Source organism: Megascapheus bottae, chromosome 3 (genome assembly GCF_031878675.1).
Source record: "Megascapheus bottae isolate mThoBot1 chromosome 3, mThoBot2.hap1, whole genome shotgun sequence".
NCBI lineage: Eukaryota > Metazoa > Chordata > Mammalia > Rodentia > Geomyidae > Megascapheus > Megascapheus bottae.
In genome coordinates, this window is record NC_143511.1 from 29,280,726 (window position 1) to 29,302,985 (window position 22,260).

General features: G+C 38.2%; 1 protein-coding gene across 3 annotated transcripts in view; it reads left to right on the top strand.

Annotated features, from left to right (window-relative positions):
- Nucleotides 1–22,260, top strand: part of LOC150065125 (contactin-associated protein-like 3) — a 105,816-nt gene that overhangs the window by 69,749 nt on the left and 13,807 nt on the right. For 2 of the 3 annotated variants that reach the window (XM_090329730.1, XM_090329731.1), the window contains exons 10-15: nucleotides 4,581–4,700; nucleotides 6,273–6,470; nucleotides 11,592–11,748; nucleotides 15,909–16,036; nucleotides 18,065–18,235; nucleotides 19,825–20,043. In XM_090329730.1, coding sequence (XP_090185856.1) covers nucleotides 4,581–4,700; nucleotides 6,273–6,470; nucleotides 11,592–11,748; nucleotides 15,909–16,036; nucleotides 18,065–18,235; nucleotides 19,825–20,043 — 993 coding nt within the window. Of the gene's footprint in view, nucleotides 1–4,580; nucleotides 4,701–6,269; nucleotides 6,471–11,591; nucleotides 11,749–15,908; nucleotides 16,037–18,064; nucleotides 18,236–19,824; nucleotides 20,044–22,260 lie in introns of all 3 variants that reach the window. The other variant, XM_090329729.1, reaches the window with a different exon arrangement.

Consider the following 22,260-nt stretch of genomic DNA (forward strand, 5'->3'; position numbering starts at 1 on the left):
TGGGCTTTCCTATCAGTCAAGAATAAAGCTAACTTTATCAACAACAAAGGAATTTACTTTTATTTGGGGCTAATCAGGATTACAATCCAAGAAGACTCGGATTCTACCCATCCCGAAAATGTATTCTGCGATTTTGACAACAGCATGAGTAGCTTCACACCAAAGGGGATTAGAAATTCCACTACTGGTTAGTAGGAATTGTGACTGATTCTGGTTAAAGTTAGAAAAGGGCAGGATCCTGGTGGTTCATGCCCGTAATCTTAGCTACTCAAGAGGCCAAGATCTGAAGTCAGCCTAGGCAGGATAGTCTATGAGACTCTCATTTCCAGTGAATCACCAAAACAAACAAACAACGAACAAGAAAACCCTGGAAGTGGCTCAAGTGGTAGAGTCTTAGCCTTCAGCAAAAAAACCCAGGGAAGGACAGGGAGTTTGGCCTAGTGGTAGAGTGCTTGCCTAGCATGCACAAAGACCCGGGTTCAATTCCTTGGTACCATGTACATAGAAAAAGCCAGAAGTAGTGCTGTGGCTCAAGTGGTAGAGTACTAGCCTTAAGAAAGTCCAAGGACAGTGTTCAAGCCCCAGGACTGGAAAAACAAACAAAAAGCCCAGGGACAAACTGCTGGTAGGAATGTAAACTAGTACACCATTCTAGAAGGCAGCTTGGAGGTTCCTGAAAAAACTAAAAATAGACCTTCCCCATGACCCAGCCATACCACTCCTGGGCATCTACCCTGAGCATCATAACCCAGGATATGATAAGGACACCTGCTCAGCCATATTCACCACTGCACTATTCACAATAGCCAAGCGATGGAAACAATCCAGATGCCCCACTACTGATGAATGGATTTTTAAAAATGTGATACATATATGCAATGGAATTCTACATAGCCACCAGACAAGATAAAATAACGGCATTCTCTAGGAAGTGGATGAAACTAGAGCAAATCATGTTGAATGAGATAAGTCAAGACCAAAGGAAGGAACAAAAGGCACGTGGTCTCCTTGATATGTAGATATTAGATCCAAATAGTACAAAAGTGATGACTCAATCCTTGGGCACTCAAGGTCATTGACATGAACTTGGAGAGATAAATATAACTATATAGACATATAAATCTATGACGGGATATATATTCTATAGACATATTGATCTATTATATAGACATACAAAGTCTCAGCTTAATTTTGTTCTTAAATTTATGTGCCCGTGATTGATTATAGAGATTCCATTCTTGAATACTTGTTTGTTAAACTTGACATTTGAATATGATGTAAAAAAAATCTTTTATTAAAAAAACAAAAAGCTCAGGGACGACATCTAGGCCCACAGTTCAAGCTCCAGGATGGGTACACACACACACACACACACACACACACACACACACACACACACACACACACAACGTTAAGAAAGTGCAGTCCAGTCTCTGGGTGGTTTGGAGGAGGAGTTTATTGTACAGGTCAGCAGAGGCTAACAGAGTTCAAAGGTCAACACTCATGGCAGTGTGAGTGACATATCTGTAGCCTTATTTAAATGCTCAGCTGAAGATATCTCTGAGATCTGGTGACCTCATTTTTAAAATACTCTGAACCATGAGATTCCACTTTGATTGTTTTCCTTGACATGCTTTAAGTATTTGGAAACTTTTTCAATTAATATTCATGAATATATACATAGGTAATTCAATGTAAAATATCCTTATCCTTAGGACATGAGTATATTTCCTTTTTCTACCCATTATAATGATCCAGTTTCTTTTCTTTTCCTTAGGCTTCATTTCTTTCCTCTATTTGCCCAGCTTTGCCTGTGTAGAAGCCAACATTGGCTGTTGAAAGCAACCTTTGATCTTTAGCACTCAATTGAAATTGGACTCTAGGTTCAAAAGTCTAAGAATCTCAAATTAAGTCTGGCCAACTTCCTGCTTCCCTTGCCTCTCTTCCCTTCCCCCCCCCCATATACCACATAAGGGAACATAATGAAGGACAGAGAAAGGAGACTTACGGAAGATAGCACTTCAGAACATCTACCTTCAAGGGTCCAAAAACTGGCTTCAGGTGAAATAGGGAGGATTGGGGTCAGAGGATTCAAGATAAAGGTATGCTCTGCTTGTTTATTAGCTTAAGTCTTTTTTCCCAGGAAGAACATTGGAGAACTTTTCACTTTATTACTGGAATAGGACAGAAACAGGTGGCTTAAAGGCTGAGCCTGTTTTCTTTAAGATGATCGGAGAAGACCTTGCTTGTTTGAAGGTTGCCTTCCGCCTGAGATTGCTTATTTGTGAATCCCATCATTTTGGGAAGTCATGGTGATTGCAAAGATGACTGCTACAGATCAGGGCACAGATACAATGTTGGGGGACTTTTAATTCATTCACAGGACCCAGAAAAAGCTTGTTTTAAGTGGCTTCTTAGAGAATGAGCAGATCCACCACACTTACCATCTGGCATGTAGCTTTTCCTAGGAGTCGTTAGAGTCTTTCAGCTTTTCCAAATGGCTTCTTCCCTGCAGGCTGATCTTTCTTTTAAATTTATCCTGAAGATTAACCATGTTCATTATCTGCAGGTGATAATTCCATAGCCTAGCAAAACATTTACTTGCACAAATGAAAATATTCAGTTATGTCGGAATAAATTAACATTATATAGGGACTTGCTCTTCAAAATCTTTTCTCTCCTTGTTTTGAATTTGAATTATCCTGATTTGCCATTTGCAAAATACCTAAGGAAGTAACTTTTAAAAATCAGTTTTCACTATATTTTAATAAAGAGAAGTTATTGGTTTCTAATTATGTCTCTAGAATGTTCATTTATAGATTGTTTTTAAGTAAGAAAAGGGCATGATTACTGCATTATAAAAAATATTTTTCCAGAATATATGTTGTATAATACAAGATTACTTAGGTAGGTTAAAAATGAATGTTTATTAGATACTCAGTTATTATGGAGAGAATGAAGGTTTCTTCTTTAATTATCGCTCTTGATTTTGAAGTTACCCTGAATCTGAATAGAGTTACACAGCAACAACACGTACAATTGAGATTCACAGTTTCTCTGGAGTAAATACCTCTTCAAATCTTTTTCACTGCACTTTGGAATCTGTACCCTTTCTCACACAAAGGCAAAAGAGAACATTTGCATAAAGAAAATGCAATCGCTAATTATCAATACATTTCCACCCTGACAACTTCATCTTCTTCATCTTCATTTTTTCCTTGTTTATATATATAGATATATATATTCTTGAAAATATTTTTATTATCTTTATGTAGTGGTACAAAGGAGGTACCATTCAACAAGGCAGTTTATGAATACAGTGCATCTTGATCAATGTCACCTTTTCAGCGTTCTCACCCATCCCTCCCAACCCACTCTTTCTCTCACTTTTTAAAGCTTTTTAGGCTATCTATTGACTTTTTTGCCATTTAACAAAGCAGTTGATGCATATAATAAATCTTGATCTTCATCACCCCTGAAACATATTCACCCACCCTTTTCCTTATTTTTCATAATTTTGTGGTATATCTTGACTTCACTGTTTCTTCTTTCTCCCTTCATTTGTCTTCCTCTCTCCTTGGCCCTACCACCCCTCTTGCAAGTAAGCACTTCCTGGTATTTATTTTATTGGGCATTAACTTAGTGGACAAAAGAGAACTCTGGTATATTGTTGGTAGATATGTAAGCTTGTTCAATAATTCTGGAAAACAATATAGAGGTTCCTTGAAAAACTAAACATACAACTTCCCTATGGCCCCCAAATTCCACTCCTGGGCATTTATCCAATAGAGCACAAACAAGCTACAGTAAAACCATCAGCACAACCATGTCCATTGCAGCATTATTCCCCATAGCCAAGACATCAGCCCTGACATCTCACTGGAAAAATGGATCAAGAAAATGTGGTATACACACACAATGGAATTCTACTCATCCATCAGAATGATATTGTACCATTCATAAGAAAATGGAAAGACTTGGAAAAGTTCTATTAAGCGAAGTAAGCCAGACCCAGAGAAACAAAGGTCCCATGTTTCCCTCATTTGTGGTAGCTAGAAGGTACCCATAAATCTATTAGTAAACACACTGTAGCATGCAAGCAGTTACAAATGAATTAACTGAAGTATAACAGTAGTTTTTTTTCTTGTATTTGTGCTAGGGACTTTTTATATAGACAAGGCTAGCCTGGAGCTCATGATTTACTTACTCCTTTCTCTTGAATACTGAGATTACAACTGTACCACCATGCCCGACATAATCTTCATTCTCAGTGACGAATACCCAGTGTCCTTTTCTTCAAAATAGAGATAGATATATACCAAATATTTAGCGCCTAATAACATTCAGAACTTAAATTCATCTTGACTAGATCATTTCCTTTTCATTTGTTAATAAAGAATGCTGAGTTTTTAATATTATCATTAAAAAATTTCCCAGTCAAACATGATATTACTGAAATGAATAGAAATGTCACTGGGTAATATGCGACATTTTGGTAATTCACAAATGGCAACCATTTGGACATTAAAATGGTCAGTGAGGATTTTGTGCTGTGTTTAATGTCTGGTGTTTCCCTACAGCTACCCATGAGCAGTCGTGTGAGGCCCACAAGCACAGGGGGAGCCCTTCCGGGCTCTACTCCATCGATGTGGATGGAAGTGGCCCTCTGGGACCATTTCTTGTGTACTGCAATATGACAGGTATATTACTAACCTTTAGATTTATATATCAGTTGTTTACACATAGCATCTGAAGACACTGAGAAATCTGCCTGGTTGAAAACAGGACATGTAGTTTGATCATTGTATAATGCCAAGTGTTACATATGACATTTATTAACTTAGTGATCAATTCAGTTTTCATTTATTACTTTTTGGTTTTTTTTCCCTTGGATAGATACCAGGCAAAATTTAATGCTGTGTGATTTAATGCTACAGTGCAATACATCCCCATTCTGTTCACATGCATCATGATAAAATGGACAGTTTTGATTCTATGATTTACAGATTATTAAAACTTAGAATCAAATGGAGGTCTTCAGATGTGCTAAAACCACACACACACATATATGGATATATATTGTGTATATATACATATATGTGCTAGCATATTTATACACACATATATATCCTACATATGCTAGTTTATATACATCTTATATAATTTAGTGATTTGCATGACATGCAATTTTCTCATAATCAAAGAAATTTGATTTTTTTGATATTATAAGCCATTCCTGATTTCAATATTATTACAAATAAACACAGCTTGATTATGGAAGATTGCATTAAAATTCCTCTTAATTAAACTTTTTGAAGAGAAATATGCTACCTCACTCTTCTAAAATTCTCCAGAAAAGAAAGATGTTTTAAGTTCTAAATAAATGTGCTGAGAAAAGGTTTTGAGGTTTTATAAATTTGGATAGTAACCAAACAAGTCAGTAAGCACCAACAACTTAAAAAAAAAAAGACAAATGGAAGTACATATGAATTTAAAATGTTTGGGGAAATATTGCCAATACTAGAACAGCACTGGACAGCAGCGTGCTGAAGATAATGATACAGAAGACCCTCTAGGAAGTCCGAAAACTAACCCTGAATCCCAGAATTGGATGAAAGTGAGGATGAGATCATGCCAACGTGGTTAGCCTTAGTCACGCACCTTTCCCCAGAGCCCTAAATATCATTCAGCTTCTTCATCAAATGAGCTTACTTACCTGCTTGCCTGCCACCTTCCTTCCTTCCTTGCTTCCTTCTTTCCTCCCTTCCTTCCTCCCTCCCTTCCTTCCTTGCTTCATCTTTTTTCTTTTTCATTTTTTCTTTCCTTCCTTTGCTTTTCTCTTTCCCCTTTCCCCCTTCCCTTCCCTTCTCTTCCCTACCCTGCCCTGCCCTTCCCTTCCTTGCCCTTCCCTTTCCTGCCCTCCCCTCCCTCCCTCCCTTCCTTTCTGGTATTTCTTATCACATGATCTTGTCTAAAGTCAGGTCCTATTGGGTTAGGTAGGGAGTTAGAAAACCTGAGCGCTGGGAACAGTAGAGACAGGAATCATCCCTTGAACGGTGAATATTCGTGGAACCACTCCTGACATACAACTTGCTGACCTGCACCCCTATAGCTCGTGGAAAATGACCACCCTGTTCTGACTATCCAAGCCTTAAGAACTTAGCAGCTTGCGTGCGACTTCCAGTCTCCAGGAGTTAATGCCACACACATTCACCCAGTTTTCCTCTGCAGCCCCACTCATGGCGTTCCTTTGTTTCGCTTTTATTCAGCAGATGCTGCATGGATGGTGGTGCAACACAGTGGTCCTGACGTGGTGACGGTCAGAGGCTGGCCCCAAGGGCGGAAGCGCTCAGCAACTTTCACCTATGCAGCAGGTGCAGGGCAGCTGCGGGCAGCTGTGCACATGGCCGAGCGCTGCGAGCAGCGGTTAGCGCTGCGCTGTCACGCCACGCAGCTCTCTGACTCCCCAGGTAAGGGCCTTGGCTCTGATCTTGCTGCTGCAAGGGTGTGTTGAGCAAATGTGCAGTACTAGAATAGGGAGGTGCATTTCTAGGGAGGTCGGTGAGGCCTCACAGTGCCTCTTTGGGATCAGCTGCTGCCTCTTTTCCCTTTGTAAAATCGACCTCTACCTGTACCATTCTGGTGTTACTCGGGCAGGTTATCTTACCATTTACACCACCACCCTCCCTCTCCCACTTTGATCTATCGTGAAGTTATTATTAACACTATTTATTCCAAGACTTTTGTTACTGGCTTCTCCCATTTACCCAAGTCATCTAATGTGGATAGTATCCTAATCTTGAAAATTGAAGCTTATCTTTAAGAAGTTCTGTCTTCATCACAACTCTCCTGTTCAAGGTAGGCTTTTTTCATTCCTTCCAGGAATTCTCTCTACCTCATACAGAAAATCTGAGTTCAAGTTGGTGTGTGCCTCAGCTATAGGTGTGGCATTCAGGACCACTGATGCATATGTGCAATGCTTCTACTGATTTACATTTCTCCTGGCCAGTCAGTCCCTGTGGAATATTCTAGATCATATTCTTCCTCATGCCATGAGTTTCCTCCATTTGTTTGGTTTACTCCTGCCTTTCACCCTTCAATCCCACCCACAGTGCTAGACCCATACAAACCCTCTTGAAGCTCCTTCTCAGAGTGATCCTTGCCCTGTCAGGATGGCTATCAGTCAATTTGAAATACTAGAAAGAGCAAAAGTCTCTTCCATTTTACTGCCAAGTGTGAAGTCCAAATTCCAAGCCTTTTACTTAACCGGATGCAGAAACCAAAGCAAGTGCTTTCTCAGTCCTTGCCTCACTCTTCAGAAAAAGCTCAGAGATACTAATCTCACAAGATTTCCTACCATAAATACAATTACCTAAAAATAAATATCATAGGAAAAAAGCAATCTTCACTCCTAGTGCTTTATTTTAAATTGCACTTGGCATTACCAAGTTCTGTTAATTGTCAGTTCATCTAGTTCATCACTGATGAATTTTAATCCAGGGAGAAACATAAAAAAGCCAACTAAGGCAGGTCTGTAGGAAAAAAAATCTGGCTCTTTAACAGGGAAGGCAAAGCTAAGGGAAGAGAGGGAACAAGTCACAAGGGATCAATCTTCTGATGGAATCAGAAAAACACATTGCCCAGTAAGTCAGTGAGCAAACTCCACAACTTGTGTACTGGCCCACAGCCTGCACACCACACAGACAGGTAAGGAAAAGGTCCTGACCAGATGAGCTAGCATGCTTAGCTTTGAGTGTTCATTGACTTTACTTCTAAACAAGTTGATCGAACGCAATGCCAAAAGAAAACGATTTTATTACTATAGGGTCATATTGAAGTCATTCTGCAGCTGAGTTGCCACTTAACAAGGCTGTTTATGAATATGGGATATCTCGATCCACATCTCGCCTTCCCTTTCCTACACACCGCTTTCCTCACTCTTCTTAATTTTGTACGATATTCTTTGAATTCTTGACTGCATTCTCCATCTCTTCTCTTCATTTATCCACCTTTGTCTTCTTGACCCCACCCCTTTCAAGTACTCGGTTACTGGTGTCTTCCTAAGGAATTACATTGCTTGAGTTCTCCTTTGGATCTACTATATGAGTCCTATGCATTTGCATAAGACAGTCTCCAGAATGGGAGACAATTTTTGCCAGCTATGCAGAGGAAAAGCATGTTTAATGACTGCAAGTGAAAATAGGTTGAATTTGTAAAACAGCCTTAGGAACAAAACATTGGCACTTTTCTATGCACATTCAAAACTCACAGTCTACAGTTGCATGTCTTATAGCAGTCATTATATTTTTAAATACAAACCTTTTCATAGTGAACAGGTTTTTTGCTGCATTAATAGGATATGTATATAATATATGATACAGCACATGTACAAATTAGGTATTACAATGTATATAAAATTAGATATTTACGATTTGTTATATATTTATCATATATATTTGTTATGGTATATTATATAATAAAATAAAATGTGTATTTAAAAATGCAACCTAGCCAATGTACATGAGCATATAAAATATATAAATCTTAGCAAGAAAGCTTGACAAATACACACATATATAATTATACATACATACACATGCATGTGCATACATATATAATTTATATATATTACATATATACATCCTGAATTACCAACAACATTGCATGAAGATATATAACAACCACAAAATCTTTCAAACTGTTTTCTCAAGTGGCTGTAGTATTTTACATTTCTGCCAATAGTGTATGAAAATTGAATTTCTTCCACAGCCTGGTGTTTGGTAGAACAAAAAAATTTTTTTTTGCCATTTCTGGGGCCTGGGAACTGTCCCTGAGCTATCTCAAGGCTTAGGGTTCTACCACTTGAGCCATAACACCATTTCCGGCTTTTGTTTCTACTTATGTGGTACCAAGGAATCAAACCTGGGTCTTCGTGCATGCTAGGCAAGCACTCTACCACTAGGCAAAACTCCCATCCCCCAAAACTTTTACTTTTGTTGTTATACAATATATTATTTTTCCCTTGTGGCTAGTGCATTTGGTGTCACGTGTAATTCTTTCTCTATTACTGAACTCCAAAGGTTTCTTTTTGTTTTTTTGTATTGTATTTTACTTTTAACTCTATGCTCTGCTTTGGGATACTTTTTATATGTATATTTGATGAATATAAGTACTTTTTATTATGATTATCTAATAATTATATAATTCTGATGAATATGTTATATATAGTTGTATAGTTGCAATATGTAATATGTTTATGTAATTACGTGAATATTATTATATTGCATATAATTATTATTCTTGCATAACCATAATGATTATATTGTAGTCATTATTATATAATTTATAAAACATAAGAGTCATCTCTCTTTTCCTATCACTTTCTTTCTCTGTGAATTCCTTTATTGAATTCTAAATTCAACATCCCCAAATATCAGATATGTTTGTGTGGTGAATCTATTCTAGTTTCTTTATCTCTCCCATTAATGCCCATGCCTGTACCAATATCACAATACCCTGACTACTGTATCTACCTAGAGAAGGGCTCGTTCCTCCCGCCCCCTGCCACACACACACATTTTCAACAGTCTTAAATACATTTCTAGAAACATAATTGCACGATCTTATGGTAAGACAGTTAAGCTTATTAAATAGGTACCACACTGTCTTCCAAAGTAACTGTACCATTTTGTCCTCCTGCCAGCAACAAATTGGGTTTCTGCTGCCTCAATCCTAGCCAGCATTTTGTGGTGCCAGTGATTTGGATTTTGACTGCTGTAATAGGTATAAGGATAGATACAGACATACCATGCTAACACCAACTAAAAAAGGCTAGAGTGTGGTATTAATTTAAAAGATGAGAGTAAAGAAAGTCACTAGGGATGAAGAGGGCATTACACAATGATAAAAGCATCCATTTTCCAAGAACACATGACAATGCTTAATGTTAATGCAGTTAACAACAAAGAATCAGAATGTATGAGGCAGAAACTGACAGAACTCCAAGGACAAAGAGACAAATGCCCTATGACCCCTGAAGGCTTCAGTACCCCTCTATCGGTAATTGACAGATACAGCAGGCAGAAAATCATTAGGGATGTATTTGAACTAAACACCACCATCAATCAACTGGATCAAAGTGACCCATATAGAATACTTTACTCCAACAATTACAGAACACATGTTCAATACATGAACCACAAATCCGACCATAAAATGCACTTTAATGAACTTAAAAGAATTAAAATTATGCTACGATATATGCTTTCAGTTAGAAATGTAACCAGACGAATGATAACAAAGGATCCATCAGACAGCTTTTCAGAGGTCATTCGCCTCCCATACCAGGGCTTATCATTCACAACTTAAGTCCTAAGAAGACACATCAAAGCAATTGTCTTTGCCTATACCTTCCTCACTTCCAGCCCCATCCCTTTGCTTTTGAATAGCTCTTTACATTTTCTGCTTTTAACTGAGTATCTTATGTGATTTTATATGATTTGTTTTCTCATTTTCAGTATATAATTCTTTTTCATTTTTAGATGCTTTCATTTGAGTCGGAAGTATATAACATATATAACTAATATACTGTATACTATAACTATATATTAATATACTAATATGTACTAATATATGAATATATGCTAATATATTATATGCTATGACTAATATATACTAATATACAGCCACTATTTCACTTAAAGATAATTCGGGTCCGGGTCCTCTATTTAATCGTGTGTGTGTGTGTGTGTGTGTGTGTGTGTGTGTATACACTGTATATATGTAGTGTTCTACCACTGGAGCTACAGCTCCACTTCCAGCCTTTTTTTTTCTTGCTTATTAACTGGAGATAAGAGTCTGAAAGACTTTCCTGCCCTGGCTAGCTTTGAACTGTGATCCTTATATCTCAGCCTCCTGAATATCTAGGATGTATAAATTTGAAAAAATGACACCAAATGGTAGAGCATTTTAAGAAATAGATTGTTTAGATGGGGAAGTTTTTAAATGTCATTTATCCAGAGAATATGAAATATAACTTCCAACAAAGACAAGAAGTCATTTGCCAATAAAAGAACAATAGATGGTAATAATTTAAGTCTACTGAGGTATGGGGCTGGATGGAGGGAAGAGAGTTTGATCCATTTCCTTAAAGAAGCCATATCTTATTTTTTTTTATTTTATTGTCAGGGTAATATATAGAGGGGTTACAGTTACATTCGTCAGGTAGTGGGTGTATTACTTCTCTCCCCCCCAATCATCTTGCTTCCCTTCCCTTCCCTTCCCTTTCTTTCCCTCCCCTCCCCTCCCCTCCCAAGCCATATTTTTGATAGGGGTAAAATGTATCTTTTCAAATGTCCTCTCCTCTCCCTTCTCCTCTCCTCTCCTCTACTCTCTCCTGCTTTCTTCTCCTCTCTCCTGCCCCCTCCCCTGCTTCTCTCTCTTCCCCTGCTCCTCTCCCTTCCTTTCCTCTCCCCTCCCTTTTCTTCCCCTTCCCTTTCCTTCCCTTACCCAAAGTCTGGGAGTAAAGGGAATACATTGGTGAGATGATGAGGGGGAAATGCAGATATGACCTTTCTCATCCTGTTTTTCAGGTGGATCCCCGCTGAGCTGGTGGGCTGGAAAAACCAATAAGACCCACACGTACTGGGGAGGTTCTCTGCCCAATGCTGAAAAGTGCACTTGTGGATTAGAGGGCAGCTGCACTGATTCCCAATATCACTGCAACTGTGATGCTGGCCAGAATGAATGGTAATTTCTGCATGATTTCCCTGTCAAAAAAAGTAGTTTCTATACTTTAACTATGCATAATTAATGAACTCTCTTAGATGAGCTGGTATAAAGTATGTTCATACATTAAGTATGTTCATAGACAATGTGTGTGTGTGTGTGTGTGTGTGTTTAGCTGAGCACCAGTGACTCAATTCTGTAATCTCTGTAATCCTAGCTACTCAGGGGGCTGAGATCTGAAGGTCAAAGTTCAAAGCTAGCCACTGTCACAAAAGTCTCTTATCTCCAATTAGCCAACAAACCACTGGGACGGGATCTGCAAATGTATTTAGGAGATGCTTTCTTCCAAAACGATGGTGTACAATCCCAATGCAACTTCACCTCAATAATTAAACAAACAAACAAACACGAGCAAGTGTAGCAGCAAATAACGGGAAAAATGTTTTACTAGTAATTCCAGCTCTTAAGTCACCATGTATCAATACGATGTCTTTGTAAAGGTTAAGATACACAAAATAAAATACCTGTATTGCAGTTGAATGCTGCCTGTTAACTTTGGGCTCCATATTGAGATGAACATCCAACCCTGAAAGTTATCTTTTTTTCTCCTAGAGATTTTTTTTCTTCCCTTCTTTCTCAATGGTCAGGCTTGAGCCTCCTGGCTCAAGAGACTCCCTGTTCAGGAGACTCACTTCTCATCTTTACAAGTCAAAGAAAAGAGATTTGGCAGGGTGTTGTAAGAATATCCAAATTGTCTATATTCTAATAGTCTTAGAATGTAGTTTGAAGAACCTTATAAAATTCAGTTTTTAAAAATTATAGATTCTTCTATCTTCTTTTTTCCTGGTCATGGGGCTTCAACTCTGGGTCAGAGCACTTCCCCTGAGCTCTTCAGCCCAAGGCTGGAACTCTACTACACAGCCACTTCCAACCCTTCTATCTTTTAGCACATACTTTACTGTAGACCACATTTGCTTAGGGAAGGAACTAAAGGAACATGTCACCTTAAAAATGCAGCCTTTTTTTGTTAATTGATGGAAAGCAAAAGAGACTCCAAATCTTCTGACACCTTTTGAATGTCCCAGTCCATTGGAGGAACAAACTGCTGCCTTTCCATTTTTAAGGAGGTTTAGGCAGAAAACAATTTGAAAAAAAATCACATCCTGATTTAAAAAGAGATGATTGTAGAATCGTTTGCTTTTTTTTGCATGTATTCACTTCAATACTTGTGATAGAACTTGTTCAACTCTAAGAATACAACCATTATGAAGTGTTGTTCCATTTCCCAAACGATGATTCACAAATGCCTGAGTATGTGGAAGGGTTGCAAGGAATTCAGCTCTTCTCTTAAGTTTTTAGTTCAAATTGAAGCTTATAACAATGGAATTTACCAGTCTTAAATAAGGATTTTTTGCAATTAAAGTTACATGTAAAGATAAGATAGATGATTATGAAATCCTGATTAAGATGTAAAAATAAGAACATTAATCCAGCTTTTTAATTCAAAGTCTTTTCTGTAATAATTGAGATGCTTAGTGAGTTTTTCCTCCTGGGGAATTTTTTTTATGGAAGAGTATTTTTTCTAGGAATAGAAGCGAATGGGAAAGCTATTTTATTATCAAATCATGTGCATATTTATGAGTATAATCAGTAGCATTATAAGTATTTTTCTGTAACAGTCACTAGCTTATTTAATACATGTATTTATAAATACTTCATGCTCAGATAGCATGTTGCTTAAAGAACATAATTTCCACTGACTTAATATAGTAACTACAGCATACCAAACATCAGCTATAAATCTAATCTACATAAAAATACTATAATAATTTAAGATGGGTGTTGATGTCTCACACTTCTAATCCTAGCTACTGAGAAGGCTGAGATCTGAGAATCACAGTTTAAAGCCAGCCAGTCTGGACAGAAAAATCCAAGACTACTTCCAATTAACTAGCAAAATGATGGACTAGAAATGTGACTCAAATGGTAGACCAGTAGCCAGAAAGCCAAGCAAGAGTGAACAAGGCCCTAAATTCAAGTACCCAAATTGGAACACTACTTCTACTACTACTACTACTAATAATAATTTAATATAGGCTGCAAGTCAGTATCTTACCATTAATGTTTAGGAGATCTATTTATTCTCTGTAATAGGCAGATCATAATTATCTTCAAAAATACCTATTGAGTGATTTTGTTCTAATAATTATGTATGAATATTTAATATTATTTTATTTCTAATGTGATTATTTCTTGCCTTTCAAAAGAGACACATAAGGCCAGACACTGGTAGTGGATCAAACTTGTAATCCTAGCCACTCAGGAGCCTGAGATGTGAGGATCGTGGTTCAAAGCCAGCCTGGGCACTAAAAAGTCCGTGAGACTTTGATCTTCAATTAACCATCAGAAAACTGGAAGTGGCAGTTTGAAACCAGCCCAGATAGGAAAGTCCCTAAGACTCAAGTCACCAATTGATCACCAAAATACCAAAAGTGGAGCTGTGGCTCTGGTGGTAGAATGCTAACTCTGAGCACAAAAAGAAACTTAGAGAAAGTACCCAGGCACTAATAAAAGTTCCAATGTGAAAAGCTATGAAATTCTTTTAAAAAAAAATTAGAATCCACTCATGAAAAAAAAAAATCAGCTGGGCGCAGTGGCTCACACCTGTAATCCTAGTCACTCAGGAGGCTGAGATGTGAGGATCATGGTTCAAAGCCAGCCTGGGCACTAAAAAGTCCTTGAGACTCTGATCTCCAAGGTAACCATCAGAAAACCAGAAGTGGCACTGTGGCTCAAGGATTAGGGAAGTAGCATTGAGCAGATGAGCTCAGGGACTTTGCACAGGCCCAGAGTTCAAGTCCTATAACTGACCCCCCCACCCCCAAAATCAGAAAACTTTAGGAGAATTAAAATACTGGTTAAATGTATTGACTCACAGATATCAGGACTTTCAAAGAACTTTAAACCCTCCCACCAGGGGATATTTAGCATAAGTTGAATATATTTTTGCTGTTGAAAAGACAGGGGCTGTTTCTACTGGCATCTTAATTAGTAGGAGTGAGGAATTCTGCTTAAAAAAAAAACAAAACAAAAACAAGGCTCAAGAAAGTCACTTCAGCAGAAATTACACAATCTACAATTTGGCAACCCATTGACCAGTCCTTTTTCAGAGTCAATTCCCTTCAAGTCAATAATGAGGGAAGTCATGGATGCTGGTTTTCACTCTGTATTCTTAATGGCTGGCACAGATCTGATCAATAAGCATACTTAGTATGGTTATTACTTATATCAGGGATTGTATTTCTTCTGGTTTTGAAACTGTGGGTTCAGTTTTATAGCTTTGATGTTATCAAGAAAAGAAAGAGCCAATAACTCTTTAAAAAAAAAGACCTTTAAAGTTTAACAAAATTTTGTGGAATGAATATCTAAATCTAGGTGTTAACTGTTTCTGTTTGCAATGAGTGAACATGTATTATCTTGACTGATTTTTGGAAAGAAGTTATAAGCTTAATTATCTTTCAGATGTCATCCAAGGTAATTTCACCATTCTTGATTGGCTCCCCACTTTTTGGCTCAGTGGTCAGCAAGATCAGGAATTGGTAATTGGATCAGGAGTTGCTCACCTTTCACAGAGCCAATCGAGCATGGGATGAAGTCTTGGAAAACCATGAACCAAATTAGCATTTTTGTTCACTTGTAACTCACTTAAGTATGTGATCCCATTGCTAAAAAGCTAAGTAACCTAAGACATTTCTGACATCTGTGGGTCAAAGCCATCCACTGGCCTGTTTTTAGATGTCTGATGAGCAAAGAATTTTTAACCTTTCCAAGTAGTAGAAAACTGAAAGGAAGATTATCTCAAGGCACATAAAAGTTGACTGCAGTTCAAACGTTGGTGTTCATAAATTTTCACTGCAATAAGATCTTGCCCATAATCTAGTTGCAGTAGAGGCAGTAGAAGTCTCTGAACAAAAACCCCCACAAAATTGCTAATTCTTCATGTAGATTCTTAATACTGTCTGGTATTTGAATGGTGGTTGTCAAAATACTAAAAAGAAATTCTTTTAGGTATTCCATTATGTCCTACAGTGTTAGTTTCAATCACTATAAAACAATCGCTAATTCCATCATATGTTAAAAAAAATGAAATAATTTTAAGGGTTTGGGTTGCTGTTTTTTAGGACCAGTGATACAATTGTCCTTTCTCAGAAAGAGCATCTGCCTGTCACTCAGATTGTGATGAAGGATACTGGACAACCACACTCCCAAGCTGCTTATACCCTGGGGCCGCTGCTCTGCCAGGGCGACAGTAAGTAGTGATGAAACTTCCTCTTTGTTTCATATGATATTCTGATCATAAAGAGGAGGAACATATCCTTATTTTGTCACAGAAATCAAACAGCGCCAATGCTTCAGACTTGGATAGATGTCAGAAATGTACTAGATCAAATAGCTTTTTAACCAGTGGGACCACATACTTAAGTGAGTTAAAAGTGAGCCGTTCATGGTTTCTAAAGTTTCAACCCATGGCCTGTTGGCTTTGCCATGATTAGGTGTGGGTGAGGTGGAACCATGTGGTGAAGCATGTTGCTTGCTTCATGAAAGTCATCTTCGAGGCCACACCCCCAATGACTTCACTTCCTTCCATTAGGCTCCACCTCCTGAAGATTCCTTTACCTCCCAGTAACTTCACAAACTAGTGACCTAATCTTTATCAGATGGCCTTTGCAGACATTTAAGATCAAAATTATTAGCCAAGTGCCAATGGCTCATGTTTCTAATTCTAACTTCTCAAGAAGCTAAAATCTGGAGGCTCAAAATTCAAAAGCTAGCTTGGATAGACAAGTCCTCAATAATAAGAATTCAGGCTACAGATATGGCTCAAGTTGCAGAGCATCAGCTATGAGCAAGCAAGCCAAGCAAGTTCAAATCTCAGTTCTAGAAAGAACATAGAACAGAAGTTTTGAAACCATAGCTACAAAAACCTAAATATGAAAATATATAGATATAAAAACAGATACAAAAGTGTCATATTTGCTAAAGGTCAATTTTTCATTGGTGAAGTTTACCTCTACTTCATCTGAAATGCTTGGGACCAATTTGCCAGATTTTGGAATTCTTGTTCACACACACACACACACACACACACACACACACACACACATGCACATCTATCATTATCTTAAAGCTGGAACTCAATTCTAAACATGAAATTTACTTATGTGTCATCTACTCCTTCTACAGAAAGCCTGAAAGTAATCTTGCACTCTATATTTGCCCTGAGGGTTTTGTTGTTGTTGCTCTTTATTTATTTGCTTATGCTGATACTGAAGTTTGAACTCCTACGGCCTGGATGCTGCCCCTAGATTTTTTGCACAAGGTTATCATTCTACCACTTATGCCTTGGCTCCACTTCTGTCTTTCTTAGTGGTTAATTGAGGAGAAGAACATCACAGACTTTCCTGCCCAGACTGGCTTTAAACTTCTATCCTCAGATCTTAGTCTTCTGACTAGCTAGGACTACACAGACGAGCCTCCAGTGCCTGGCTGTGACGTCAGGGGTGGGTTTTTCCTTTTTACTGGCACGTCAACACTTAGAAAAGTTTTGAATTTTGGAGCATTTTGGGTTTTGGGATTTTTGAATTAGTAATATTTCATCTGTATTTGCAAATAATGATATTTATTAGTTGGTTAGTCTGTCATTTTTACTTTGTTGCTTTTCTTACAGAACAGTCCTTAAGTGACGCAAATTTCTTGAGCTTGTGAATGCTTTGCAGTATTCATGCATTACCCCTCCACTCTTAGGATGACTGGAACGTAATAAAATTCTTGAGTCACACTGCATTCCCCCCCAGACCTTTGTACAGAACATTTCACCATGATAAGTGATATTTTTTTTCAAATTTAATAGAACTGCAACTGTAGATATTTGAAATCTGATAGATCCAAAAATATTGAATTTGCTTCTTCAAAATTATTTCCAGCCCTGTTGTCTCCAAAAGTTGGGCATTCTCTCAGATTAAGCCCCTCCTCTTGCGTTCCACATCCTGTTCATCAGTCACTTGACTTTAACTTGAAAATTGTTTGAGATCAGTTCTCTGTCTCACCACCTCCATTACCACCACCCTAGTTCAAGACACCATCATGGTGTTGGTGTGGTAACTGGTGACAATTTTACTTTGATTTTTTCTACATAGAATCCTAGTCTTCAAAGTAATCACAGCATCGATATTAATGCCATGGTTCTATGACAAGTTCTTTATCTCTCTCATCTCCCAATGCTTTCAACGCACTTAGCAGGAAAGATGATCCATGACTGTTTTTTCTTTTCTGCTAGAATCATTTTGGAATTCAGCTTCCTTCAACACAGAGACATCATACCTTCATTTCCCAACTTTCCATGGAGAACTGACTGCTGACGTGCATTTCTTCTTCAAGACTACCGTTTCCTCTGGTGTGTTCATGGAGAACCTGGGAATCACAGACTTTATCAGGATGGAGCTGCGTGGTATGTTGCCCATGGCAGGAACAGCTTACGGATGCCAATTGCTAGTAGCTGGCTGTGTGCCTGTGGCTCTCATCTGTGAACCTAGTGCTTCTCAAGAGTTTTAGGTCTGAGGATTGCATTTCAAAGCTAACCCAGACAGAAAAGTCAGAGAAAGTCAATCTCTAGTTAACTAGCAAAAAAAAGCTAGACTGGAGGCATTAGTTTGTAAAGTACCAGCTATAAGTAAGAAAGCTAAAAGCACAAGGCTCTGAGTTCAAATCCCAGGGCCAGCATTAAAATAACTAAATGAATAGCAAGTTTGATAAAAAAAGAATTTAAGTCATCATCCTTGCCTCATAATTATATTTTATTAAAATGTAAGAGGGTTTTTTTTTTTTTTGGTGCCAGTCTTGGGCTTGAGCTCAGGGCCTGAGCACTGTCCTTGAACTTTCTCAAGGCTAATGCTCTACCACTTGAGCCTCAGCACCGCTTACAGCTTTTTTTCTATGTATGTGGTACCGAGGAATCGAACCCAGGTCTTCGTGCATGCTAGGCAAGCACTCTACCACTAGGCCAAACTCCCGGCCCCAAGAGTTTTATTTTTAACATTATTTTTAACAAGTGAAATTATGAAGCATAAATCACAGCAATGTTATGTACGCAGAAATGTTATGTAGGCTTTTTATTATACACTTGGAACTTTAACCAAACTCACCATATTGTTTACCAAAACAGAAACTAATTGACCAAAATGGTTAGCACAGCCAAAGTTTAATCAATTGCTGATAAAATTTACATTTAGTGGTTTTTCCCCAGCCTCCATTTTTTTTTTTTGCCAGTCCTGGGCTTGAGCTCAGGGCTTGAGCGCTATCCTTGGACTTTCTCAAGGCTAGAGCTCTACCACTTGAGCCTCAGCACCACTTCTGGCTTTTTTCTATGTATGTGGTACCAAGGAATCCAACCCGGGTCTTCATGCATGCTAGGGAAGCACTTTAACACTAGGCCAAACTCCTGGCCCCCAGCCTCCTTTTATCCCCCTTTAGTTTCTGGGGTTTGAACTTGACTTGCTTACTCGGCTGGAGCTTTAACTCTTGGACCACACCTCCAGCCCAGAATTTGCTGGTTAAATAGAGGTGGAGACTCACATGCTTTTCTGCTCAGGTTGGTTGGCCTTGAACCATGATCCTTCAGATCTCAGCTTTCCGAATGGTTGGCCTTACAGGCATGAGACACTGACATCTGGCTTACATTTAGTTTTTTTTTTTTTTTTAGGTTGGTTGAAGCTTTGAACCACTTGCAAGCAAAAATAGTTTATATACATTAAACAAATTCTATTTCTTATTCTACTTAAGGATATATATTTCTGTTTTAGCATTGAGCAAGATTGAGTTAGGATTTAGCAAAATCAAATAGTAAACTCTGAGGATAAATATATTAAAATCAGTTTTCCTCCTGAGTATTTCTCTCTTTTTCTCCCCAAATCAGTCATATTTTTCTACATTTTTGTTCTCTGTTAATGAGCATGTCATCATGCTTTCCTAAGCCTATACAAGACTTCGTTTTGTCCCCCGTGAATTAACTTGAGCAAGATTCATGTGTGATCTTTGCAGCTCCCACAGAAGTGACATTTTCTTTCGACGTGGGAAATGGACCTTTTGAGGTCACAGTGCAGTCACCTACTCCCTTCAATGACAATCGGTGGCACCGCGTGAGGGCAGAAAGAAACGTTAAAGGAGCCTCTCTTCAAGTGGATCAGCTCCCCCAAAAGATACAGCCTGCCCCAGTAGATGGGCACACGCGCTTACAACTCAACAGCCAGCTCTTCATTGGTGAGTGCCACTGGTTTATAGTTGAACTTGGGGTGGCTGTAGAGATGGACCAGGAGACAATGGGGACAATGAAAATACTTTCAATAACCATTGCCAACAGCTCCTGCCATGGTTCTATGTATGCGTCATTTAGTAAATTCCAAGTGCTTGCTATAAGCTTCTTATTTGATATGCCAGTTTTATTATGGTATTGCCTATTGACACATGAACCCACTAACCAATGAATACTTGGAATCTAGACTCAAGATATCTGATGCCCAAGTCTGACTGGCTTTTGTGAGTGCTTTGATTTATCAGTACAGTTTTATTCATCCAATGTCTGCTCAAAAACAGACAAAAACAGACCACAGGTAACCATAATGGGAGCACAGTGTGTCTGCCTGTGGTGTAACATTCAGAAACTCACTCCTTTCCTCTCCCTTCTATTCTCCTTTCCCATGCTCTTTCCTCTCATAGTTCTTGCTTATTTACAGCACTTTACTTATTTGTTTATTTATTTATTTATGCTAGTCCTGGGGCTTGAACTCAGCACTGAGTTCCTCTTGCTCAAGGCTCACACTTTACCACTGGAGCCAAAATGCCACATCAGGCTTTTTCTGTTGATGTGGTACAGAGGAATGGAACCTGGGGCTTCATGCACTCTAGGCAAACACTCTATCATTAAGCCACATCCTCAGCCCAGTGCTTTATTCTTGTGGTTTACTTGTTTAAAGATTCTAAATCTGGATAGTGGAAGTCTTCCTTTTAATTTTTTTTATTTTAATTGTTGTTTATTTTTCTTAAAGGGGAAAATATATCTTGCTATTTTTCCTTTTCTAATTGCTCTGTTCAAAATTTAGAAACTGAGCATATTCAGACAGTAGCACTCTCTCAATGATTTTATAGTACACATGAAAGAAGTTAAAGTTTCAGTCTAAGGAGATTCTGGTCTGAATCACAGATATTCACACAGTCTATTTAACTAGAGGACACATAACAACTCCAGGGCACAAACTGCTACACACTGAATCCAAATGTGTAAGTTTGTGTATGTTTATCTTTGACAGGACAGTGTACATACTAGGCTTAAAGCATAGTTGGTTCTTGTATTCGACGAGAAGGAAGCCACTTCAAAAGTCTAGGAACCATCTAACTACCTGATGGAGAGAACACCTACACAAACTGTGTTAGATTTTTATTATTATTACCAAGTGCACCAACCCTAGTTCATCAACTTATAAAGATAGAAGAAGGAGGAGGAAGAAGATGAGAAAGAGGAGGAGAAGGAAGAGAAGGCAGAGGAAGAATAGAAAGAGAAAACAAATTTAGTATGAATATCAGCCAGTCTTTTTTAAAATTAAATTAAATTTTGTTGTAAAGGTGAGATACAGAGGGGTTACAGTTGCATAAGTAAGGTAACGAGTACATTTCTTGTCAAACATTGTTACCTTCTCCCTCATTTTTTCCCCACTTTCTTCCCCGCCGCCCCAGTCCTGAATATCTCCTCCAAAAGTTGTAAATTTCATTTTCAATCCAGTGCCTTGTGAGTATTGATGCTGCATTGGTTCACTCTTTGTCCTTTGTTTCACCATTTTGTTATTCTTCTTCCTCTCCCCAAATCAGATAAATGTATATACAATACACAGGGTCCCAGAATCCAAAGCAGTGACTACAGGGGATAAACCAAAGGGGGGGGGGGGAAGAAAGAACATAATACCGTACATTAAAAGCAACATCAACAACAATAACTACAACAAAAACCCTTCTTGTTTCTATATCTTGAAGTTCATTTCAAGTAGCATCATTTTAGATGGTCATATGTACAAAGCTACTGAGCTATAATGATCCTTTTCTAGGACTATCCTAGACATATACTAATTACAAATGAAAAAAACCATGGAGCCTATGTTTCTTTGGATCTGGCTTATTTCACTTGATAGGATTTTTTCCAGGTCTTTCCATTTACTTATGAATGGGGCAATGTCATTTTTTCTCATGGAAACATAGAATTCCATTGTGTACATATACCACATTTTCTTGATCCATTCTGTACTGAAGGGCATCTGGGTCAATTTCCACATCTTGGCTATGGTAAATAATGCTGCAACGAACATGGTTGTGCTGGTAGCTTTAATGTGGCCTTGTTTGTGATCATTTGAGAAAATGCTCAGGAGTGGGATTGCTGGAGCATAGGGGAATTCTATGTTTAGTCTTTTGAAGAACCTCTTTACTGATTTC